The following is a 27,391-nucleotide window of genomic DNA, read 5'->3' as shown; positions in this document are numbered from 1 at the left end:
GATACTTTACATTTGTCTTACCATGTAAGTGTGGTCTGCATCAGGGGATTGCGCCTGTGGAATAAAAGAAGAGAAGTGGTCATCAGATGGCTAGATTAAGAGAGAGCAGCAGGCCTCCCTCAAACACCATACCCCACCTTTGGTCATCTGGTGGGCACAACAGGTAAGCATAGAGTAGAAACTAATTCTGATCATAGTTAAAGGTCCACAGGCATCTCATTTTGGTTCCGTCACAGAGTATAGACTCACTCCGAATGTGTGAGATGATTCCTGCACAACAAGGGATACTATTGGTTCAAAAATAACCAACTTGCATTTTTAGCAGCAGGTGAAATTAATGTGTTTAACAGATTAAAGACACAATTATCAAAGTTCAGACTTCCTAATTCATAAAGGAAATAGCATTCTGGTAAATTTAATGCTAAAATTGAATTAAAAGTAGGAGGTGAGGGAACATATAGGAAGAGATGTAGAAGATGCTGCATCATACGCTCTGGGGCTAGTATTACACTAACAGAATATCTTCTAATTTTAATCCCCAGTCAGGTCCTTATTCCTTCATCACAAGCACCACTTCGCTCAGGCAACATGCTGGTCGTCGTTCATACATGTCTGAACACTCTCCTTTCTTGGTCTAACCATTATGTTGGTCTAACCACTATGTACCCCAGATCCTACCTTCTATACAGCCACTGAGGTGCCTAAAGTCTGCCACGCAATGTAGCTAATCATGTTCTACAAACAAAACAAGAATACCAGATACCACAAAACCACCAAAGCAATATGAAATAGACATACACACATCAGGTAACTTTGGACACCCAAAAGCTGAACAATATTCATTATGGGACATCTTTCCTACAATGGTCATAATTCTCTTTCTGAATCTGAACATGCGTGACAGACACTCAGCAAAGGCGTATTCTTGGCAAAACACTTGCAACTCAACAGCAATGTCCCCCACACCAGATCAATATACATCTTAGAGCTATCGAAATAAAATGAATTGAAACATGTCACATGGTCAAGTGCAGAACATTGTATCACAGAAATATACCTTGCTATCAAAGCACTCTTCTAGACAAGCAACTGACCACAGATCATGCAACTCAGTAAACTCAAATAACTCAATAAAATAGTACAGCCATTGGCACACCTGCCTATAGAGAAAGCACACTACAAATATGTTTAACAGGGAGAAGCTCTGTATACTTTCAAATTAACAAACGCAGTCCATTAATATAGTGTTTAATACATACTAACTATATGCAACCACATACATAACACTCTCACACCCATTTACAGGCCCTCACAGACAATCATGCACCCACTCACAAACATACACTCGCATTCATACACCTACTCACACAGCCAAGCAGGCACTCTCAGATCCACTCACAGACAAACATAGGCACTCACAAACCCACTCAAAGGCATTGGCACATCCACTCACAGACCCATGCAGACATTCACACACCCACTCACAGACCCAAATATTGGGAGAGGATGTAGCCTTATGGCTAGAGCGGTCGACCTCCAAACTGGGGATCCGGGTTTGAGTCTCGGCAACGATGCTCAACATCCTGTGATTCTAGGCAAATCACTTAATCTCCCCATGCCTAACAAAAATGAATGTGTCTATCTGAAACAAAACTGGTGCTCACGTAAAGCGCTCTGATACCTGATTTCTCGGGCCTAGTTTGAGCTATATAAAACTCAAAAACAAATAGGCACTCATACCCACCCACTCACAGACCCACACAGACACTCACACCCACTCACATACCGACACAGGCACTCACACACCCTTCCACAGACCCGCACAGACACTCACACAAAAACTCTTCTACCAATACAACTACTCACACACCCACACAGGTACTCACACAGTCATTGACACAGTGAGAGAAGCACTCACACACCCACCCGCAAAGAGCTATGCACAAACCCACCCACATCACCCACACAGTTACTCACACACTTGCTACACCCTCATACAACCAGACACCCCCACTCATATACCCACAGAGTTACTCACACATACATGCAACCACTGACACAGCCACTCACCCCCATACAACCACTACACAGCTACTCAAACCCATAAAACCACTACACACCCATTAACACATCCATACAACCACTCAGTAACTCATATACCCACATAACCACTCACACAGCCATTGACACACCGAGTTACACACTCACACACCTATCTAGTCTGTGACAAACCTACTCACTCGCACAGTGACCCATACCCCTACTCACACTCCCCTACTCACACTCCAAGTTTTTTTTTCTTTTTTTAAATATTCTTCATTGGTTTTCAACAAGTTATACAAGTCATTTTCTTGTGACAATAATCTTATGCGTAGCATTACAATGACAATTGCTTGAGCAGCTTAGGCGGGGTGTCAGGGTATCTCAAATACAATGAACCTAACACAGTGATGAAATTAATCCTCTTTAGTTTTGCAGGAAAAAACAAAGAAATACAATGTTTTTATTACAATACACAACAACTAAACTGCTAGCTATGGAAAGATGTTCGATCTCCCCTGTCTGATTCGTGCTAGTTTCGGTCATTGGTGAGCTGGGGCATGGAGCCATGTGTGTGTCCAGATGAGTGTGGATGCGGGGGAAAGGTGGGGGATGGAGACACTCCCACAGCCCGACCTGGAACACTTACCGGGCATGGCCCCACGCATCATAGAGATGCGTTGTGCTTACATATGTATGAGGGCTTGATCTATTAGGAGTATTCGGCAGGGGTGTAACCTATGTTGGGGTCGGATGTGTTGCGGATAACTTAGTCTCTATGAACGACAAGTATTCTTGCCACTGAATGGGGTTGATGCACTAGACAGCTGCACTGTGTGTTCTGCGATTATTGCCCTAGGGAGGTTGAGTGGCCATGATTGTGTGTTGGGACCAAGTTGCAATTTACAAGACATTGCTATTTTATGTTTTGCAAGGCCCACAGCCAGGTCCAAAAATGTACTGAGGCTTTTGCGGGAGGCATTGCGCTTCGCGATTCCCAACAGGAAATGAGTGGCCTGAACTGTCACTGGGGTGTCCGCCGCCTCTGTGAGTGTAGCCGCAATTTTGTTTCAATATAACTGAATGCGAGGACATGTCCATACCATATATGTAAATATTGCCTCTGAGGTTAGACGTCTGGGACATGCATCAATGGAAGCAGGATACATCTGTGCTAATCTATGTGGTGTTAAGTATGTGTGATGTAAATAATTAAATTGGGTGTACTTCAGTTTGGCGTTTGTGGATATAATTTTGGGGTAGCTGATGCATTGTGTCCACTGTTTGTGGGTGATGGTGGTTGACAATTCCGTATCCCTGTAAGCATGTACTGATGTCAAAAGAGGCAGGCAGTCAGTTGTAGATTGCTGTTATTGCGTGCTTACCACGCCCATGTGTCAGTAAGGTTTTTAGGAGTTGTGATATAGCAGGTTCAGTGCGATCGATATCCCATATCTGGAGGAACTGCCGAGTAGCAATGCATGGAGCAGGAACGTCCCCTGTGGTATCTCAAAGTCTGTCACTAAGCCTTCAAAGGTTTGTAATTGCAAGTCTGCAAACATGTTGCCCCAAACGTCCAGCCCCCTTACTCTCCAGGACTTGAACTCTGGGCGGCCGTGACAAGCAAGTGAGCCCAGTAAGACTTCCAGCAGCAGGTTAGAAGCATATGATTTAGCCTGATCTCTAGACAACACGTATTTGGACCAATTGCGTCTCGCCTCCACTATTAGAATAATGCCTTGTTATTTCTGCAGCACGGTAGTGGAACCCGAGAGCCGCTCCAATATTGCTGGCTGTCCCCAAGATAGCGCCCCAGTGACAAGTTCGGTGAGGTTGCTCCTCGCAAGCCACCTTATTGGCCATTGCAGATGTGCTGCAGCGTAATAATGCTCGTAGTTTGCTGCACCCAGGCCCCCGTCTGACAGCGGTAAATACAGTTTTCGGAGAGCCACCCTAGATCTAGAGCTCCCCCATATCAAAGAGACAAGGAGTGACTCCAAGTCTTTAAATACTCTTTGCAGCAGTCTCTAAGGGAATGTGGATAAAAAGTATAAAAGCCGGTGGATTAAAAGCATTTTAGAGATGGCCATCCGCCCCATGGGGGATAAGGGTAAACTCAGCCAGAATGGGAGAGCTGTGCGAGTCCTACTTATTGCTCTTCCTCAGTTGCCATCTATTGTATCTATGCTAGAGTGGTAAACTTGGACCTCCAGGTATTTGAAGATGTTGATCGCCCATTCCAAAGGTGTATGAGGCATGGCGTGTCTCTGTGCCTTTGAGAGTATCTTCATTGGGAACATTGCTGACTTGGACCAGTTGACCCGTAGGCCCGAGACCTGTGCAAGGTCATTGAACAGGGCCATTAGTTCCCACAAAACAGCGATCTGGCCACACAGGTAAATTAATTTGTCATCGCCGTATGGAGACACTATGTGCCACCGCTGATCTGCGGATATGCCCCAGTCGAGTACACGTTGGCGCAGCTTGCATGGCAATGGCTCCATGACCAATGCAAATAGAATGGACGACAGTGGGCAGCCCTGCCTTGTGCTACACTCTATCGCAAATGGTAGGGAGAAGGAGTGGCTTGTCTTCACTCTAGTCTGTGGCTTCGTATATAATTTGCGTACCCACCTCAAAAAGTTAGGGCCTATGCCAAAACCAGACAACACTGCCAGCAATTAATGCCAGCTCAAGGTATTGAATGCCTTTTCAATGTCTAGGGATGCTATCCATGGTATAGATTATGTGCGTGACCATTCTAACAACGTAAATAGGCAGCGCAGGTTCAGCCCGTTGATCCTCCCGGGATGAAATATTTTGATCTTCATGTACCAGTATGGGTATTACTTCGATCAGTGGTATTACTTCGATCAGTCTATTGGCTAGTAGTTTACCTAGCTCCACATCAGGCTACACGGCCAGCACCACTCCGGTAGTGGAGCGGAGCAGGAGTGTCCCTTCCCCATCTCACCGTGTATCAGGGGGTGGTGGCAGATGTGGTTCAACGGGCGCTGATCTGCTGCGTGGCTGGGCGGGTCGCAGCTACTCAAGGTACGCGTCTTTGAGCAGGTCGAGGGCGATCACTGCCAGTGGTCCCTTTTTCATCTGTTTTTGGGCTGCAAGGGTCGGTTTGGCAGGCAGGATGCCACCACTGTGTGTCACGCTTCAGTTGCCTGGCCAGATCAGAAGTTATGAAGGATTTCTTTGGGCTGGCCTAGATCAGAGCTCAGCACAGCAAGTGTGTGCTCACCACCATTTTGTCCACGCCCCCCCACTCACACACCCAGTTAGAGACCCATACATCCTCTTTTTCACCCACTCATGCAACATCAAAACCATTGACTCACCTTCTCACAGACCCATAGAGGTACTCCCACACTCTGTTAGATAGACATGTATCCAGTTATATACCTACTGTATTAAATGTGTTGTTGTTTTACATAAATGCTTTTGGTTGGGGAAACCCTGTTGCTATTCTGTGTTGAAGATGTGCTTTGGTTTGGGATCCACGATGCTCAATACACTAAACTATAACCCATAATTTGTACTTTGATCATTTTGGAGGGAAGGAGGAGTAGCACAGAGGAGAAGGCTGCAGTAAAATTAGGCAGTTTTAAAGAAAAAGGGAGCTAAAATGGAGGTAGAATATAAAAGAACAAATTTGATTGGATGGTGGCGATGTCCATGGAACTAAAATGAGGTCGTGATTTGGAGAACTACATTGGTGAAAAGTTTGAAAAAAAAATTATGTTTTTATTAATTTACAGGTATATATATTAGTTTGTAGTAGCAAAAAGTATATTAGATAAAACATTAGGAGTGTATGTAAGATGAAAGAAAATGTGTAGCCTTTAGACACTATACTAGACGGCGAAATAGAAGGTAGTTTACATGACAACTTTGACTAAAAGTAGAGTGAGTGGTAAAGGAGAAAGAGAAATTGGTATAATGAAAATATACTAATTTTATTAAGTCAGTATGAATGAATGTGTTTGAAATTAGATGTTGGTGCTTATAGTATATAATTTAATAGTATGTAAATTTCACCCACTCACAAAGTCAGGCCGTCACTTACACACCCAGTTATAATCCCATAAAACAGACCCTCCAGGATTTCGCGATTTCGCGATTTCGCGGCTTGCCGCGAAATCGGCACTTTTGTAAAAATGCCGCGATTTTTACAAAAGTGCCCGCGAAATCGGCACTTTTGTAGAAATGCCGCAATTTTTACAAAAGTGCCTGCGAAATCGGCCTTGCACTATGTTTTGTAACTTGTAACTTGTGCGTCTGTCTGTTATGATGACTTGAACTCAGGCTAAACACCCAGACAGTGGCAGGTGTTATTTCGCAATCCTCTCTTTTTTAATGTAATTTATTTAGGTATTGATGTACGTTCATTTAACAAACTGTCACTCAAACTACATTAAAAAATGTGACAAATTGGGAAAGTATTTATCTCTTTTCTGTAAAGTCCCTTCCAACTGCATGCAAATTCCCTTAAATGTACCTGACCCACGCTTAATTCCATAAGCTGCCCAACCATACACCTATTATTAAATAATACATACTCCTGTTTGAGGGCTCGAGGAACCAAATCATAATTCGAACATCTCTTAGTGTCCTTCCTCATGGCTACTTGTTTTTCAGTTCAGACTCAAGTATTTCATTAGGGAACTTTTACAGGACCCGCCACGTAATCAATTGTCACCATGGATCCCCTTATAACTGTGACCGCTCTCTCAAGTAACCCTCTCAAATAGTCCTCACAAGAAACCAGTGTTCACCCGGGAACCGCAGTTTTCCAGAAGAGCCTGATAAAGGTAAGTGCTGGAAAAGCACCCATACTTTTGAGGGTACGAATACCAATTCACAGTGATTTGCTGCTCCCGGGATACTCTTTCTTAGATTCAATTCTGGGCACTGGAATTTTCCCTCTAGCTTGTATAACCCTTGTTCATTTGCAAAAAGGGGTCTTGCCATAATGTGCCTATAAACCCAGGTTTCCTATGGAGCATGCTCACACAGGTCTCATGGGAGTATTTGTGTCTTTACTGTATGTACAATATGTTTTAATATTAGATATGAAATCCCCAGAGCTCTAAACTAATGGCGCTTTATGCGTAATATACAACTTCTTCTTCCAGTTAGCAAAACGCCAAGGTAAAGAAATTTGCTGAGTCCCCATAACTGTTGGCGGTTTAGGTACCATTTAAACTTAACGGTGATATCAGCAAATTTTCAATCAATCTTTTTAAGATTACTGTTAAGACATTGATTGAAAAACAACTAGTCTAGGCAGTAATACGTTTTTGGAAAACCCTGGGATTCTGTGACACCTGAACCAGGTTGTGTGCTCAAAGCAGACATTCCTAAGGGACACCCAGAAATGTTGGGGGCAAGACCTAAGTAGGCAGGAGATAGTGAGGAATGTAGTGTTTCGCCCATCCAGTGTAGAAAAATCCACAGGGACAAAAACAGATGAATTGAGCGAATGGTTAAAGGGCTTGCAGGGAAAAGAAAGAGAATCACAAACAATTGATGTGGCAAAATGAAATACACACACACACACACACAACACACAAAGGCACATACGGAGACAGAGCGCATACATTAAGACAGAGTGCACACAATGAGACAGAAACACACACAGATCCAGAGACACACACAGATCAAGAAACACATCCAAAGACCCACACACAAAGTCGTACATACAGAGATGCAGAGACAGAAATGACAGAGACACACACAGAAACAGATGCCCAGTTAGAGACATACAGACAGAGACGTACAGACACCGAGGTACAGACAGAGACGCACAGACAGAGGTGCACAAACAGAAACGCACTGACAAATGCAGAGTGGAGCTGCAGGGGCTCTTAGAAGGGGTGAAACAACAGCTAAAAGAGTTTCCATTGATTTAAGGCTGAAAAATAATGATTATGAGTAAAATAAAGTGCCGCAAAAATGCCGCTAAATTTCCATATTTGTGCCGCTAAATTTCCATATTTGTGCCGCTAAATTTGCGAATCCATGCCGCTATATCCTGGGGGGTCTGATAAAAGCACTTATGTACCCAGCACTCTTATAGCCAGACACTGACTGCCACACTCAGTCACACACCCATAAAACCATTCAAACACCCCATTACTCACATATACACACACTTACCTAAATATATTACACACTCATACTGGCACTGGCACACCCACTCACATATGTGTACAAGCATAAATGTACCCAATACTCAGACACTCAGCTACACATGCACTTAACACACCTATACACCCAGTCACCCACCCATACAGCTACTCACATACCTGTTTACAAAACCATACAACCAGTAAGAGAGCAACAGAGGCATTTACACATACATTCACACACCCACACAGCACGTATGTATCCAGTAGGAACTAACACCCTTATGCATCAAGCCAAAATCCAGTCGGTAAAATACCGATTCCTTATTAGCTCCCGGTATTAAGTAAAAAATACCCAATCCCAATGCATCAACCCAAAAGCAGAAATCGGTATTTAAGGAATCCTTAAATAGCGATTCTTTAAATAGGGATTCCTTAAATACCGATTCCTTAAATAGCTCTTGCATTTAAGGAATCCCAAAGTGAGATTCCTTAAATGCAATGCATCAAAGTAAAAAAATTAGCGATTTCGCTAATAAGGGGAGCAAATTACCATGAAGATGAACTGCATGGTAATTTGCAAAAACTTTGAAAAATGCACTTTTGTGCATTTTTCAAAGTGTCATGTTGCGCACACACATGCCCTTAGAGCATGTGTGTGTGCAACATATGTGCACATATCATTTTCAGGGGTGCAACAGGGTGTCCTTTTGACACCCTGGCACCCTTGAAAGTGCTCCAGCTATTAGCGATTCGGTAATACCGAATCGCTAATACAGAATGGCTTTACATTCATTCCCATGGGCCTCCAAGCCCATAGGAATGAATGGGTAGGTATTCCTTATTACCGATTCGGTATTACCGATTCGGTAATAAGGAATGTTAAGGAATCGCTATTTGAATAGCGATTCCTACATGCATAGCCTTTTGCTATTCCTTATTAGCGAATCCTTATTTTTCGCTAATAAGGAATCGCAAATGCTAATGTTGATGCATATGCCCCTAAGCTAGTTGCGCATGCAGTTACATACCCAAAAATTCACTAACCCACCCAGCAAGCAATACATACAGCCATTTGCATACACATTTACAGACCTTTAGGGGCATAAGTACAAGCCCCTATCACCACCACAACGTCACTTTTACTGACGTTGTGGTGGTGAGGGGCTGCGGCTTATGTACAAGGCAGTGTTAAGACACTTAGGGGCATATGTCCAAGGACTGGCGATAACTACCACTAACGCTAGTTAGCGGCAGTTTTCTTACTGCCGTGTACCGCTGAAAACTAGCGCCTTGTTAGCGACGTATTTACATGACGTCGTTACTTGGCGATAGCTTCAGGGATCAGCGGTAAAAAATGCTAATCACATTAGCGTGATTGCGATAGAAACTTACGTAATGCTCAGAACTTAGGGGGACCAGTATGAGCCATTGGGATAAGTCCATATGACTAAAATGAGCATTACGTAAGTTTGGAAGCACATGCCGTATAGTGTCTATCTTCGCCAAACCCATTATGATGGAGTCTTGACACATGCCCTTTGGGTTTTTCTTCTTCTTTAGATATTTGATAGAGTTTTAGAGCATTGGAAAATATACACCTGCAGCGGTCGTACACTTCCATTTCACCTTTCGAGTACTACTGATTCGTGAGACATCTTATCGCCATTAAGATTCCCCATTTTATTAAACTTGTAAGTTAAGACTACAAAGTGAAGAACTTGAACTATTTTATTTTCAATTCATGATCATTTAAAGGAAGTTTTAACACACATTTCTTCTGAATATTTTTAGAATCCTAACATCCTGTAGTTCAAGTGCTTCATTCCGGTGTACTCTCTCTGGTTGTGATTCACCCTGGGGTTTGCTTTTGGTGACAATTTTTTACATAGTTCTCTGACAGCTATTTGTTAAGGTGGGTATTCTATTGGTCTTCCTAATAGCCTGATTAGAGAGATGCCTCCTTTTTCGGTTAACCTGATCATGTTAATTGTTATCAAAAAGATTTGGCTTATACAGCACTCCTAATAGTGGTAAACACAGTTGATCGTACTGTAAATGTAACACGGATTATTAGCAAGATTATAGTATAAACAAATTTGATAAATTCAGAGAAATAATTTGCATAATGTTCATACAAATACGGCGGGATTGAAATGATGAATCAACCAGGTTCCAATATGTTCGATACGGTTTAATATTCTCCAATGCATGTGATGTACGAAGGGATAGCCAACACGTGTTTCGTCTGTACACAAATAGGTACAAAGACTTTTTCAAGGCTGTATGATGAAGACATGGAAAAAAAGGGAAAATTTTTTTTTTATAAGCCAGGTATAAATTAATTGCAACTTCTAAAAGGGAGCTATACAGTCCAATTTCCACAATCCATGTACACAAAATAACAGTATATTGTGAAACCTAAATACAAATATAAGGTATTGCAGAAAACCATAGTTAGTGGAATCTGATGTAAAAGGTATCAAGTGTCATGAAAGATATTTATATAATAAGCATAGAGAAGAAGAAGATCACCGAAAATATGTGAATGTTTAAAAAGAATAGATTTGAACAAGGCTAGAAAAAATGCCAGAACCTAAACCAGTATATATGGCAGAAGAATAAAGGTGAAAGCGAACAATAACAACGCAATATAATCGAAGAATGAAGGTGATAGCGAACATTGACACCGCAAAGATAGTCCAGAGTGAATACCCAATGTAACAAGCATTTACAATGCAATGGTCTCGGCATTGGTAAAGTTAGAGCTATTGGCATTGCTCATGACATTTTTTTTGTTTATGTTTTTGTTTTTAAAACATTTAAAGAAACGGCATTGTCAATAGCTCTAACTTTACCAATGCCGAGACCATTGCATTGTAAATGCTTGTTATTAATCCCTGACAGCAAACACCGACGGATGCAAAGTGGAGCCAACATAAGATCTTTAAAGGCGGGCAACTAGAGCCAAATTTTTTGGGGGGTGAAAAAGATTCCGGGGGGGGGGGGGAGGCTACGTCTTCCAGCCATAGGCAGAGTGGCTGTAAAAAGGGGTGGAAACACAACAAAAGCCTCATTAACGAGCAAACGGTCTTTTAAAGACCTGTGAAGTACTCTGGTCCGGCTGCAATTAGAGGGACGCCAGCCGGGCTGACACACATGGGGGGGGGGGGGGGGCTGAAGGCCGGTGAGCCCACGTTGCGTCTGTGCGTGTTTGGATGCAGTTGGGATGGGGGCAAGCAGGACACCTAGAAATTACCAGAAATTGACTTACCTTTATGACGGTCAAACACCGACGCGGTACTAAAATCCATGGCTGCCTATATCATTATGTACAATAAATCTAAGCACCACTCCTGGGCTTCCGGACAGGAGTCCACGATGATACAACCGAATGAGCATGCACTGGCAGCAGCCGCCACGTCCCCTCGCAGGAAAATGCAAAGTCCCTCTGCAGGCGAGGCTGGCTGTTGTCAAGGCACGGTCTGCCTCCCACAGAAGGTGAAACCGGTGCACACCCCAGGCCGGAGGACCGCTTCTGAGGACAGGCGCACTGCGAACACGGCAGCTGAGAAGTGGCGTGATTGTCATTTCCAGAAGACCCCGAGTTTTTAATTTTTTTTTTTTTTTTTGCCAATGCGGTGTTTGTATGTTCTTTCTTATTTACATACCTTGATAAGAAGCTGGAATATTCGTCTCTATAAATTATTTAAATCACAATGCACTCATTAAAACTTTCAAAAATGGAATTTCTGATCCAAAGCAATTATATACTTAGGAGCATTAATTACATAAACACAAACCACAGCTATCGTGAATCGGAAGGCAATTTATTTTACGGATCTATTACCTACATTTTGACTAGACAGAGACGTGATCCTTATAAAACTTCAGTCCCCGCTACATTTAATTAACCATGAAGGGATTGAACAATGACCACAATTCTGCCCCTACACTGATACACACAAACTTTTCAGCGGTGTGCTAAGCTTGGTCTGTCATGCCTGCCTCTTTTATTATGAATGTTTTAAATTACAAATAAAGTTATGATAAGAATCAATTGTTAGTCTCGCCACAGCACCTACACCCTATCGACACAGAATCACATAGTGTTCATGATGCTGGCTCGCGAGGCAGTGCTCAAATGCATCTATGTGCGTCACACACACTCCCCTCTATAAACCGCAGGGACAGAAAAGGCTCCATTTCACACTGCTTTCTTCGAATCGCTTGCCCTGCATTATTTCTGAGGGCGGATTCCAGACACTGCTGCGTTTGCCTGTCGGGGTTTCCCGAGAGCTATCTTCCCTCTCCGCCCACACGGATACATCGGCGAAAGGCATTCTCCCAAGCAGCTCCCTGCGCAGGGGTTGACACAGCCATATTTATCAGCCCTCTATCTACAGACAGGGAATACCGAGAAACCATCCCAATGCCGGCCCTGCATGTCAATGAGCCGGGGCGGGGAGCTCGGGCCGCCTTCAGAAAGATACGGGCACGCAGCAGAGCGCGTGGGGGGAATGGATCCTTCCAACGCCATATTATGTGCAGCTGCTGGGCCTCCCCGTGCATACGAATGATACGCAGTATAGCCGTGACAAGTAACCATTTGTTTTTCCTAGTCTGCATTGTAGTGCTTGGTAATTAATTTTAACCTTCCAGTAGGTCCTGCTTCATACCAGTTCGATCAATTAATTTCACTGCCCTCCAGTGGGCTACAGGAGTAAAGTTCGGCACAATTAAAAACAGCAATACCATTCACAGGACTGCATATTTCACTCCCGTGTGGACCATATCAATTTCTCTGGCGGTGCAATGAATTGATCGAACTGGTATGAAGCGGGACCTACTGGAAGGTTAAAATTAATTACCAAGCACTACAATGACCAGCATGCCACTGTGTTATTAGACTCACCTGGGAGGAGCTGTAATCTTAAAAGGAAGTGCTTGGTAAAGCTTTGCGACATACCAGAGACCCCCATGAAGGAGAGGAAACTCCGAAACGCGTCCGGGAACAGTGTTCAAGCAGCAATAATGCCGGTTTTCCAAATAAAGTTTTGAAAACGAACAGCAGTGGAGTGCGTCCTTACAGCTTGGGGCAACAGTGTGGATATATACACATACATACACACACACACACACACACACACACACACACACACACCCATATGTATATCAGTGGTCGAAGGGGCGGGATCGGCAGGGTACGGCGTGCCCGTACTTCTTAAATTCAATCGATTCCGTACCCTTACTTCTTTGTTTAAAACATGTGTCCCCGGACGGCTGAAATAGCCTACAGATAAGGCTGGGCGTGCGGGGGCGGGTGAGCAGAGAAGAAGAAGGACTCTGGCTTTTCCTTCATGCCCAGAGAAGCCAAGGGCAGTGTCCACTCCTGCTTTGCCGCGGTCAGCTGCCTCTTGTTCCCTCTCTTTCTGTCTCGCTCCTCCTCACTTACTGAAAACCGTGACTTCAAGCTACGGTTCTCACCCTCTCTTTCCTCTGCTCGTTTATTTGTTCCCCTGTGAAATGGATCAAAAAAGGAAAAACACTTTTGCTGGAAAGGTACTCTTTTTCTGAAATGTTTCTATTCCAAAGTGAAGCCTCTGGGTGGAGAGAAACAAAAGGGTAAAAACCTGAAAAATAAATAAATAAAGCAAGATGAAGTGATCGCAAAGTGGCCAGATTGGTTTTCTTCTTCACACCTAAACACATTAGCACCACTTTATAGAGGTTTTTTTTTAGACAGCATCTTGCTCTTGTCCAGTGCGTAATTTGAATCGAGTTGCTTCAAGGTGTTTATATCAGGGCACAATTGGGATGTAGTTGAAGGCATTGCGAGTTTCCGTAATGCAATATTTACACTGATACTTTATTATTTTGACATTTTACATATGCTAACAGTCTCTGAGAAAATGTTGCCTCATTAGTACCATTGTAACAAACAAATGCAGCAGTTAGAGAGGTGATCAGTCAACCTTTGCAAAGGGCCGTCCTCTTTGCAGCAACATGTCAGTTTTTTTGTAACTTTTGATCCGTTTCAGCCACAAACCAATTATTAGTTAAAATTGTCAGATTATGCAGCAGATGATGTCAATTCAATTCAATTCAAAAACTTTATTCGATCATAAATTAATGATCATAAAAGTACATACATACATTAATATAAAAACATGAGGTTTCAGCAAATTTTAAATTAATCACATGTCATAGAACGGTGCTTTTCCTCATACATATCGATTTTAAAATATATACAGCAGTAAAATAGCAAATGTCCTGTGAGTTAAGCCCAAATAAAAGCCCCATGGCTGAAACAATATTAAATACTTTATATTTTTTAAAAAGTGGTTTCAGGTATATTTTTCGAAGATGGAGATAAAGAGGGCATAGCAGTAAAAAATGCTCCGTACTTTGTTTAGTAGTCCCATCACACGGACAGGGGGCAGTAGTATATATCTTCATTTCAGGATACGCAACAAGCAAATGAACAGTCCCCATCCGAAGTCTTGTTAACACAAATTGGTGGGAACGAATATTAACCATTTTGAGGTATCCTGAGGGCCCCATTTCTTCCTTGTTATATTTGTCATAAAAAACATGTGTGGAGAACTGGACAGTAGCTGCGATACGCTTCATCCTGCTAACCCTCAGAAATTCATGTTTAATCTCAGTCTTCGTGATGTCTAAAACACAGGAAGGGTTATCACAAACCCTAAAATTAAAAAGGTCATCAAACGTTCGAATGATATAGTTAAGCCACGGGATACGGGAACATTTATCCAGGTTTAGACAATCGGAGATTATCTTTCTAGTAAAACCAGTCTGTTCCTTCGACCAGATAGATCTCCATACTAACAGGGGTCTTAATCTAATCAGGTCTGATAGATGTTCTAAGCCAGACTCTTGATGGATCAACTTTGTTGAAGAAGAAGATGGCAGACAAAGGAGTTTTTTAATAAATTTGTTCTCCTCTACCTGGAGCATGTTATTGTTACAGTGGCCCCACACTCCTGATCCGTATAGAGCCAGAGCAACACATTTATGTCGGTATAGGTATAACATGTCGAATATCCGTCTAGAGCCTAGCTTGGATGCAAACCTAAATAGGCCAAAAGAGCACTTAGCCATCTTGGCTCTAACATTTGTCATTTCAGAGGTCCACATCCCCCCACTATTAAAAGTGATACCCAGATAACAAAATTTATCCACCACTGTTATGGTTTGATCTATAACTGTAAAGGGCCTTAAGTTCTTAATTTTCTTCCCACAGGGCATTATAAAAGTTTTTGAATTATTAATTTTTAATTTCCTCCCCTTGATAAAATCTGCAAATTTATTCATTAGTTTTTGCAGCCCTAAAGGGGTTTGAGAGAGCAGAACCGCGTCATCCGCGTAGAGCAGAATTGGGATGGGCAAACCGCCTGCAGTCGGTACATCTGCACTTATGGAGCGAAGTTCCGTCTCAATTGCATTAATAAAAAGGGAGAAAAGAAGAGGTGCAAGAACACATCCCTGCCTGATGCCTGATCCTATTTTAACACTAGGGGTACACTCCCCCGATTGCCCATATCGTATTTTTGCTGTCAGATTCCTGTACAATTGGGCCAGGAAATAAATAATATCTTGAGGTGCCCCCATATCCAACAAGGTTGACCACAGAAGACCATGGTCAACCAAGTCAAAGGCACTGGATAAATCGGCAAAACAAAGAAACAACGAGCCTTGTTTGGCTCGTGTATATTTACATATAATGAGATCTAGATTGATGCACTGTTCTATAGTGCCCAACCCCTTGCGAAATCCATACTGTGAATCCGCAAGGATCCCGTTATCTTCTACCCATTCTTCCAGACGACTTAATAATACTCTACTCATTATTTTTAGGGAAGCAGTAAGAAGGGAGATCGGGCGATAATTTTTTGCCTCGCCCCTATCCCCTTTTTTATATACCGGAATAATGATTGATTCCCCCCAGGTCTGTGGAGCCGCAGTCGTCGCAGCTGCATTGAAAACCTTTGTTAGCAATGGGCTCCAAATGGAGATCTCAGCTTTATAAAGGTCAACGGGTACCCCGTCCGGGCCCGGTGCCTTTCCCCCCTTGCTAGCCCGAATGGCTGCATCTACCTCTAAAATTGTAATATTAAGAGGTATGGGGGTTAATGCCATGCTTTCATTATCCCCCCCTTCAGCTAATCCTTCGGGGTTGAAAATACTAGTGAAGTGAGACACCCATTGTTCCTCAGATACCTGGGCTGACATTACCGGGACATCTTCGTTTTGAAGGAAGGGGCTATTTACCGTGGACCAAAAAAGCTTGGTATCCTTAAGGTCCACTGCTTTAGTCAGGTTGTTCCAAGCCTCTTCCCTTAATTCCTGTTTCCTATCCCTCAGATGAATTGTATATTCCCTTCTGAGGGTATTAACTGCTTCCTTATCTCTCGGTTTTCCCTTGAGAGCAGCTTTAAGTCTTTGCAAAGATTTGGTACATTCTCTGTTAAACCATCCCCCATTACTCCTAGGGCCCTTTTTTATTCTTCCAGTTAAAATTTCAGCAACATTTTTATTAATAGTGTCGAAACTAACTAGAATGTCAACATTATTCTTTCCAGGTTCAAGACAGCATTCCACCTCTTCTATACAGGCTGACACGATAGTACAAAGTAGATGTTCCTCGTTTTGCCTACCCCATTTAATTCTAGGGCCATTGGGTCTGTGTGGGACTATATCTGTCACTACACCATGTACCATCATTTCTTTGACCCCCCACAAAGAAAGAAACATTGTTAAACAATTATGATCACTAAGTGACGGATCTACTATTACAGGTAAGGAACACTTGGCTACAATACTGGTAGAGACAATGAGGTAATCGATAATCGTGGCACAGTTCCTACCAATAAAGGTTGGTACCGAATTACCCTCACTGTCACCCCTAGGTGTCATAATACATAAATCCATTTTTGACAAAAACGAATTAAGAGAATCCCCATAAACCGAGTGCATAAAGTGGGTCTGTTCTTCCCCCCCATCATCCTCATACCCACACACCCTATCGCCAGCAAGTGGACACATGTAGATGTTAAGATCACCACCCCACAAAATGTCAAAATGCACGTCATTACACCCATATAGGCTTTCCACCTCAGCTTCAAGTTCATCAACCGTGTCAGTATTTAAGTGGTTAAAGGCATTGTTGTAGTGATTTATAACTAAAACATTTCGCCCATTCCTATTTTGTAACCACAGCAACTGAGAGTGTTGACCGACTATCCGGTGTATTTTTACTCGAACCGGTAGACTCACAGAAAGCAATATCACCATACCTCCTTTGGCTCTCCCCATGTTGGATGGTTGGGCATGGCAATTATAGGCAACATACCCGTCAAGATAGACATCTTCGGCCGCCCAAGTCTCCTGGAGACACAGAATATCAAACTGGGTTATAAATTCTAACCATCCAAGACGTTCTACCTTGTTATTCCATCCCGCTATATTCCAGCTCGCCATCTTATAACCCCGTTCCATTAAACTATCAGCCTCGGTGGATAAAGGGGGCAAGATGTGAACATGGGTTAAATCCCCTGGCACGGGATCTACAATTGGTAAGATCTGACTACTGGTTCCGTTAGCCGGGGAAAGAGCCTTGAGGTTGCAGTCAAACTGGGCAGAATTACTTGTGCAACCCCCAGTACTACATATAACGTTGTATCCAATGGGTGTATCAATATCTATTAGACCTTTTTCCCCCGTTCGTCCGCCCATATCTCCCCCGCTATCCCCACCAAAATCCCTTTCCCCCTTCCCTATGACTCGATGGCATCAATCGCAATCTTCCAGTCCACTAAACACCTCAAACCTGTTGGTGGTATCTAGGGGTGTAAAAGGTTTGAGCTGTTCCATTCTCCTATGTATTAGAGGGTTATATCTTGGGCCTATAATGTTCCACCCATACAGATCTACTACTGGTGGAGGTTGCCTCTCACTAAACATAGGTCCATTATTGTAGATGGGTGGGCAATATGGGTTTGGTTGCATTTGCCTCGATAAAAGTGGGGGGGGGGCTCGCTGTGAATGATGATTTGGTGGGAACACCACTGAGCGAGGGTAAAAATAGGTTAGAGGGCGGGGGGTAATAGGTTTGCTATCGTGGTCTGTCGGCCAATTAAGTATAAAGTGGACGGCATTCCGATCTCTAAAATTAATGACCACTATATCTCCCTCAATATCCTTGGGTCTTCCTCCCAACCAGGGAAGGCGGCGGACATGAATAATTTCTCCATTTATATTATTTGTAATAGGTCTGTGTAGACTTAGCCAGTGTGATATTTTATTTCTCAACTGGGTAAAGCTCTCCCGTTTATCTTTCTCCAGCTCCGGCACCCCAGTAAGAACTACCACTAGGGGTACTGCTTCTGGCGGAAGTTCTGGAAGAGGACCCTTGTTAAATTTATCTCGGGCCAGTTGCTCGTTCCCTCTCTCTCTATTTATATTCCCTACGGCTTGACCAGAGTTATTCCGCTGTCCGTTGGAAATTTCAGCCTGTTCTGATATAGATTTACTATTAGGTCCAACAGGAATATTCCCTGATACACTTCCACTCATACAAGTTGAGGGTTGAGGCTGAGTAATAATCTGTTCAGGGGTAGTTAATGTTATTGTAGCGGATGTCCCTGATGAAGAAGGTACCGTTGGGGCTTGTATAGGGAGAATAAACGGTACTTTGTTGGTTACGAGCTTTTTCTCCAATTCTTGTTCTATATTCCCAAGTCTGTCTTCTAGTTTATCGAGTCTTTCTATGATAGCCAGGGAATAGGTCCTCATTATGGACTCTATGCTCCCAATCAGGACCCTGTCTGGAGATGCCTGTATCTTTCCCATCGCAGGGGGGCTATCGATAATAGGAATAACAGGGTCGGTAAACGGAGTTACACATGTATGCGTTGGAGAAATTCCTTTCCTTCCTTCGTCTAGTACTTTAACCAATCCTCCTTTGGTACTAACACCCTTCTTCGTACCAAAGTCTGCATGATTAAATTTCCTCTTGGAAAGGTTACTTTTACGCCGTTTAGCCGGAGGGGGGCCATGAATTTTAACTTGCATAACTTTTTTAACCCTACTGTTGGCTACTTTTATATGTGTAGGAATTGGGGTAATTTGCGCTTTAGTTATCACAGCTGGATTAATGATACCGGGAGTAGTAGCTGTGTCTACCTGATTGCTATTAGTACCCAAGAGTTCGGGTTCCCTCGTAGATGTACCTTCTCTAAATATTAGAGGGATACTATCCTGTGAGGTAGTGCAAATATCGCCCTTGGAGCTCATTAGCACCGGTGACAGCGGCAGTGGTCTGTTCTTTAAACTTTCAATCGACCGCCGTCGTTCAGTTCGTAGTTCTTCAAGGGTAGGGGTAATAGAAGGATCGAGTAGGGATTTCTTAAAATACCTGTCTAATGTTCCGTCTACCAAGCCCACCGACTTGACATGGCCAGGTAACTCCAGTGTTGGGATTTCAATGGACATGATGTACGTACAATGAGCCCCACAAACAAACACTTACACGATTGGTCTATGTTGAACGAGGTTCGGGCAGGGGTTCTTGCCCAGTCCAGTCTCCTCGTGTCTATGAGGGTCTTAGAGGGTCCGCCCTTAGTCCGGGCTTTGTCCCGCACACGCGTCCCGCTAACGCGTGAAGTCCTCCAGTCTTATATTAGTTGGAAATAGAGGGGGCGGGGTCACGGGAAGGGGCTGCAGGTGTGCTCAATACAACCCGCACAGCCTGCTGGACCTCGCAGTCCCGTCCTCCTCCCCCACACTCCCTCTGGCGATTCACTAAGTCCACAGGGGCTCCCCGCTTCCAGGTTCAATAAAATCAATGCCCGGCAGGGCTCCGCACAGCTTCTGGCAAGGGCTTGGATCAGGCAAGTACTCCTTCGGCGAGTGGCACCCGCGTAGCGGGGGCCGCGAGCTGTTTTCACCGGTCAGCAAGGGGCGGGGTCACGGGAAGAGGCTGCAGGTATGCTCAATACAACCCGCACAGCCTGCTGGACCTCGCAGTCCCGTCCTCCTCCCCCACACTCCCTCTGGCGATTCACTAAGTCCACAGGGGCTCCCCGCTTCCAGGTTCAATAAAATCAATGCCCGGCAGGGCTCCGCACAGCTTCTGGCAAGGGCTTGGATCAGGCAAGTACTCCTTCGGCGAGTGGCACCCGCGTAGCGGGGGCCGCGAGCTGTTTTCACCGGTCAGCAAGGGGCGGGGTCACGGGAAGAGGCTGCAGGTGTGCTCAATACAACCCGCACAGCCTGCTGGACCTCGCAGTCCCGTCCTCCTCCCCCACACTCCCTCTGGCGATTCACTAAGTCCACAGGGGCTCCCCGCTTCCAGGTTCAATAAAATCAATGCCCGGCAGGGCTCCGCACAGCTTCTGGCAAGGGCTTCTGGCAAGGGCTTGGATCAGGCAAGTACTCCTTCGGCGAGCAGATGATGTATTATGTGTCATATATGGCAGAGCAATTATATAGAAAACATTTGCAAACTAGTATATTTTGCTATTTATGTTTGAACTGCTCATGGGAAAAAAAGGGAGGAGAAGTGCTGATGACAAACGCCATGGCTTGGAGACAAATAGCTTGTGCTTTCACTTTTAAGCGTATGTGGGACATTCTGTGATTGAAAACATATCCCACTTTGTGAATGTTTTTTAATGTCAATAACTCATTAAGCTTTAAATAATCATGTGTATCCATTTGGGTGAATTAAATAACATAATAAGCTGTAACTGGTCAGTGTCGAACAAATACACAAAATTGGGATGTTTTGCCCGTTCTGGCCACACCTCTGACTCCGCCCACTGATCCAGTCCTCAGGTTATTCCCCCCCTCTGATTCTCCGCCCACAGTTCCCCTACTTTTTTCCCCCCCACTTCGACCACTGGATATACATACACGCATGTACACGTACACACATTTATATTCACAAGGCTACGTTTACATGATTCCATGGCATTAGCTACGGCAGGACCTCTACCCTGAGCCCCCCTGCCCTTCTCCCCACCCTGTCTGGTCTCTGCTGGGAGCATGCACCCATCTCCTCATGCGTGCCTGAAAGAAACAACTAAAATGCTTAAATTGTTCCAGACTTCCAAAGCGATTGTGGAAAAAAGAGCAGAGAGAGTTTCATTTCAATTATGCTCTGCAGGATGAATTGACCTTTGTCCCAAAAACCGGGACATGTATTAAATGCAAGAGAAGCGTAGGGACAGTCCTTTGGAAATCCCTACACACAACGCAAAGTAATGTTAAATAAAAATGGTAATGGAAAAAACATTGGCGATAGACAACGTCTGCATAGTGCATACAGAGTGTACATTGCATGCTTTTGTAGACTTAGGATGTTTGTAAACTGCTTCCGTCTACAAACACTGCAGTTGTCTAGAAACGGATTCACTGCAGCGTAGGCAAGGAAGCTCTTGCATGCGAGGCTTCGCAAACCACCCTCTTCTAACCTGTAAACGGGGTGGGACTGGGAGGGAGGGTATAGCCCAGCGTGGAATCCCGCCCAGCGCTACGCACGGCTAGGCCAAACGGAGGGTTTTAAATCCCTCCCCAATGCTTGCTTGTTTACTTTTGTTCGTGACTAATTGCAAGATTAGAGTTACAATGGGGCCGGTAGAGCCTCTGGAATGGAAGAGAATTTAAAACCAACCAAGACCAGATAGAACGGACACACGCCTTGCACTCTCGTGCATTCCTCATCTTCGGAATTCCCTGACGCATGTTATTATTACATGCAATCTTTCCCACAGAGACACAGTAACGGATTATTACCACTAACGGTACATTGTAAAAAGAAACGTGCTTAAGAGCACAACATACAGGTGACATTTCCGCGCTACTAAAAAAAACGGAAGTCATAACTGTCTTCAAAGTATTTGTCACCATTTCTACTAACACCATTAGAGGAGGCCTGGCAAGTGTGCTGTTATCACATTAACTCCTGAGACGCTCTTCTAATTGGATTTGAAGCATATCAGTACTCGCAGCAACCAGACGAAGGGGGAGCGGACGAGCACACGACCGCCTTTCTCCGAGGCACAGCGAAAATGCCTCGGAGAAAGGGAGCCTCATTTTCGGATCTGGGGGCGTGTTTTGCTGTTGTCTCCTCCCTGAGACTTCTCGCAAAAAACACGCCCCCCGATCCGAAAAAGACGGGGCTTCAACAGAGTGACTGGACCTCTTCTCCAGTGGCTGGCCAGCATTTAAGAGGCCAGCCAATGGAGAACAGGAGCGAAGAGGGGCGGGTGCAAGCCCCTCTTCTCAATGACATTAAATCTCCGGACTTCCGGTCTGCCGACCGGATGGTCCCGAGACCTAATAAAAAGGCAGAAACTCATTATAGCTCACCCAAAAGTGTGTATATATAGGGATCACACTAACCAAATGAGCAAATAGTCCATACGCTGAACGTGTGGTCCAATATTCACAAGTATAGAAACATAAAACGTCCAAGTAATGGCACATGGGGATATACTAGAGCAAAACAAAGGTAATGGTAAGTGTAGGTAATAAGTAATAGAGAAATGATAACAGTAAAATGATCGGTACGCATGGGAGTAAGTAGTAACCTACCCCAAGAATAGAGAATAGAGTCCGGACAACAATCGTAATAAGTTCCCACAGAGATAAGTGTTATAATCCGGTATCGTGCGAAAACATGGCTGGGTACATCAATATGTGTGACTAGACGAAGATCTAAAAAAGAATATGATAAAACATAAAGTGTATAAATAGACATAAATGGCCAGGACTACGCATGTGTATAATCATTAGTATTGGCATAAAGACAAAAGTAACAACTCACCACATATAATAGATCTTGAAATCAAATATTAGAGATATACCGACGAGTATGGAAGTGTAATCCAATGCCATATAAGAATTGGCTTGTAATATCCAATAGTAGAGCTATAGGGGTTAACGAGATTCTAAACGGAATAAAAATGAAAGGAACAAAATATAGCGCGTGTGTAGCAATGGAGGAGTGAGCATGTATTAAGTAACAGGAATGCATAAAATAGAAATAACTACTCACCCCCCCAATAAGTATCGAATTCAAAGTGTGTGCTGCAGTCATGGGGTAGTCACAATATACGTGACAGAATCTGTAAGTAAGAAAAAGTATTGGTATAATGGACATATAGTAATGGTAAAGCCCCATGAAAAAAACGATCCTTAAGCTGGAGGGCGGGATGGCGAGAATATGGAAATTCACCCAATATCCTGGAAGCCGCCGAAGAGCAGATGACAGCGCCTGATAACGCTGTAATGCAGAAAGTGCGCGAGGACGCCGAGTTCTTAAATATGGAAGTTAACAGTGACTTGTCGCCGATGGGAATTCACGTGATACGAAGCAGGTAATAGAAATAGGACTACGCGCAAGAGTGAGCGCCATGTTGTAATATGTCATTAGACATAGAATAATTTTAAATAGGGACGGTCTATGTTGGAGATGATATATATTATTGGTGTTGGTAACACGTTAAAGTTAAGAACTATAAAGCTGTGTATGTAGAATGCAGTCTGGGAAATGTAATGCAGGATGGGTGGGCCAGCGGTAGTCAATGAAATTTAAGTAAAGAGAAATGAAAAAGAAGACAACAAAATCAGAGACTGGCGGAGGATAATAACATACAGACTAAGCAACAGAGTGATAGCACAGACAGAACATGTAGGTGTAATAGAAGAAAGAAGAAAGGATCATATAATGGCGTGCATAAATTGTAAGATAATTAGAGAGGATGCAGATATAGATTTGTCAAAAGCGGTTATAAAAGAGGCCCAATCGTACCATATGGTGACTTGATCCACATAAAAAGATTGATAAAAATGTAGTGATGGACAGACATCAAACTGCCAGTGATCGATGCAGGCATATAATAAAGCATTAGGTACATTCAGTATGCTTTACAGCGTTATCAGGCGCTGCCATCTGCTCTTCGGAGGCTTCCAGGATTTTGGGTGAGTTTCCATATTCTCGCCATCCCGCCCTCCAGCTTAAGGATCGTTTTTTTCATGGGGCTTTACCATTACTATATGTCCATTATACCAATACTTTTTCTTACTTACAGATTCTGTCACGTATATTGTGACTACCCCATGACTGCAGCACACACTTTGAATTCGATACTTATTGGGGGGGTGAGTAGTTATTTCTATTTTATGCATTCCTGTTACTTAATACATGCTCACTTCTCCATTGCTACACACGCGCTATATTTTGTTCCTTTCATTTTTATTCAGTTTAGAATCTCGTTAACCCCTATAGCTCTACTATTGGATATTACAAGCCAATTCTTATATGGCATTGGATTACACTTCCATCCTCGTCGGTATATCTCTAATATTTGATTTCAAGATCTATTATATGTGGTGAGTTGTTACTTTTTTCTTTATGCCAATACTAATGATTATACACATGCGTAGTCCTGGCCATTTATGTCTATTTATACACTTTATGTTTTATCATATTCTTTTTTAGATCTTCGTCTCGTCACACATATTGATGTACCCAGCCATGTTTTCGCACGATACCGGATTATAACACTTATCTCTGTGGGAACTTATTACGATTACTGTCCGGACTCTATTCTCTAATCTTGGGGTTGGTTACTACTTACTCCCATGCGTACCGATCATTTTACCGTTATCATTTCTCTATTACTTATTACCTACACTTACCATTACCATTGTTTTGCTCTAGTATATCCCCATGTGCCATTACTTGGACGTTTTATGTTTCTATACTTGTGAATATTGGACCACACGTTCAGCATATGGACTATTTGCTCATTTGGTTAGTGTGATCCCTATATATACACACTTTTGGGTGAGCTATAATGAGTTTCTGCCTTTTTACATTGGGTATTCACTCTGGACTATCTTTGCGGTGTCAATGTTCGCTATCACCTTCATTCTTAGATTATATTGCGTTGTTATTGTTCGCTTTCACCTTTATTCTTCTGCCATATATACTGGTTTAGGTTCTGGCATTTTTTCTAGCCTTGTTCAAATCTATTCTTTTTAAACATTCACATATTTTCGGTGATCTTCTTTTTCTCTATGCTTATTATATAAATATCTTTCATGACACTTGATACCTTTTACATCAGATTCCACTAACTATGGTTTTCTGCAATACCTTATATTTGTATTTAGGTTTCACAATATACAATTTTGTGTACATGGATTGTGGAAATTGGACTGTATAGCTCTCTTTTAGAAGTTGCAATTAATTTATACCTGGCTTATAAAAAAAATGTTTTTCCCTTTTTTTGCATCTCTTCATCATACAGCCTTGTAAAAGTCTTTGTACCTATTTGTGTACAGACGAAACACGTGATGGCTATCCCTTCGTACATCACATGCATTGGAGAATATTAAACCGTATCGAACATATTGGAACCTGGTTGATTCATCATTTCAATCCCGGCGTATTTGTATGAACATTATGCGAATTATTTCTCTGAATTTATCAAATTTGTTTATACTATAATCTTGCTAATAATCCGTATTACATTTACAGTACGATCAACTGTGTTTACCACTATTAGGAGTGCTGTATAAGCCAAATCTTTTTGATAATTCTTAGCATCTGTGCTTGCACACTGCTTATTGCACTTCTTGGTAGTAAGTGCACATGGCTAACAGCACCCACTGACATTCTGAATGTTTACTTCTGCCTCCATTCTACTGATTGCATGTTCTATTGATGTGCGGTCTGTTCCCAGTTTGGGTACACTACTACCTAATCTTTCAGTCATGTTAATTGTTATTCCCCTATAGAGAAGGCGCTCATTACTTTGCATTTTCTGGATAAAGGAATAATTCTATGCATCTCATTCCATAGATTCCTGCATCTTTTAGGGTAATCTTCCAACTTCAGAATTATTTCAAAAATATAATGGACAATGTAACACTTTGGGTGTTATGTCTCTTTTTGTTTCTCAAGCATGTCAGTTTTGTCTATTTGAGCACTCTTTCCTTTTTTCTCCTTTTTTCTTACTGGGCACATTGGTAGCATGAAACTGATGACACCCTTGCCCGGTATTCTACCTATTTTATGGACATGTAAATCTCGGTACTGGGGACTTATTCTTTTACATAGTTATTTCTACTGCGAACAAATGTGAGCAATGTATCAGTATTTCTTATCTTCATATCAGGAAAACACATATTTTATGTTGAAAGAACCATATGTAGTTTGTTGTTTTTCTGCATTTACAGATATCAAGTATCTAAAGTTGGGGCTCCTCCTGACGAAGGCACTTCTGGTGCCGAAACACGCGTAGAAACCATCTGAGTCTGTGCCACACTGCTTGTATTTTTTGCTGTCCTATTGCAAAACCTTTGGGTTGTTAGTCATTGTCTCATCCAATGTTTAAACATTCAAAATATTTTCAACTGTTCTAACATATATGAAGTAAGATTGATTAGCTTCTGTAAAATTTATCAGTTATCTTTGAACATTATTGTTTGTCTTTTTGACACTATGATTTTAAATTTGTGGATGTGTTTTGAGCATGTGGCCATGAATGAAGCAAGTATGAGTTAGTATGTCATTACATGTGTATTTATCTGTAACAATAAACTTTATTTTGTATTTTTTTTTAAACAAATTTGGTTCTTTCTAGCTTATTTTGCAACAGTTGTGCTGTTGAATATATGTTCAGTTGCCCTGTATTGTAAATACAGCACATCCATGGTGTTGCAAGGGCATTTGATACAGGCGAAAGCAATTTCTTGTAAATGAGGTCCCCAGTTCGCCTTAGGAATCTGAGCAGTTTACCACTGCTAGATCGTGGTAAAGTGCATGTGTTTCTCATCTAAACACAGTTGATTGACTTTTTCACAATTGGTATAGTTAATTGATATGGAAGACCCTAGTAGTATGCACTACCTATGCCCAGGGTCTGAAGACATACCTGCCTCTATCTGATGTACTTTTGCACAAACATGTATTTGTAAATGGTTAAATAAGTTATGTTGTGTTGTTTATGTGTTATTTGATTTCATTTGTATAATGCTACCATCTCAGATAACTTATTGCAGTAAGCTGGTACTATTATTCGTTGAATATTTGAAGGTTCCCCCAAGACTACTACAGATGGTAATTGTGTTTCTTCTCCAGTTGCCTTCTTATGCATAAAAAGCGTGTATGT

General features: G+C 42.7%; 1 protein-coding gene across 3 annotated transcripts in view; it reads right to left on the bottom strand.

The window, feature by feature from the left end:
* The window catches only part of LOC146863397 (cell adhesion molecule CEACAM8-like), a 185,482-nt gene that overhangs the window by 16,637 nt on the left and 141,454 nt on the right, over positions 1-27,391 (bottom strand). Inside the window, exons 1-5 of one of the 3 annotated variants that reach the window (XR_014978250.1) lie at positions 23,446-23,555; positions 23,266-23,335; positions 23,035-23,158; positions 22,803-22,925; positions 22-54 (exon numbers count right to left, since the gene is read on the bottom strand). Coding sequence is in view for 1 of the 3 variants with exons in the window: in XM_085642821.1 (XP_085498947.1) it covers positions 22-54 (33 nt within the window). In the remaining 2 variants the exon portion in view is untranslated. Of the gene's footprint in view, positions 1-21; positions 55-22,802; positions 22,926-23,034; positions 23,159-23,265; positions 23,336-23,445; positions 23,556-27,391 lie in introns of those variants that run through there. The other 2 variants (XR_014978249.1, XM_085642821.1) reach the window with 2 other exon arrangements.

This window comes from Triturus cristatus, chromosome 2_2 (assembly GCF_964204655.1).
Source record: "Triturus cristatus chromosome 2_2, aTriCri1.1, whole genome shotgun sequence".
In the NCBI taxonomy this organism is placed as follows: Eukaryota; Metazoa; Chordata; class Amphibia; order Caudata; family Salamandridae; genus Triturus; species Triturus cristatus.
The sequence above is the reverse complement of the archived record's forward strand: the minus strand, read 5'-3'. Positions and strand labels throughout refer to the sequence as shown.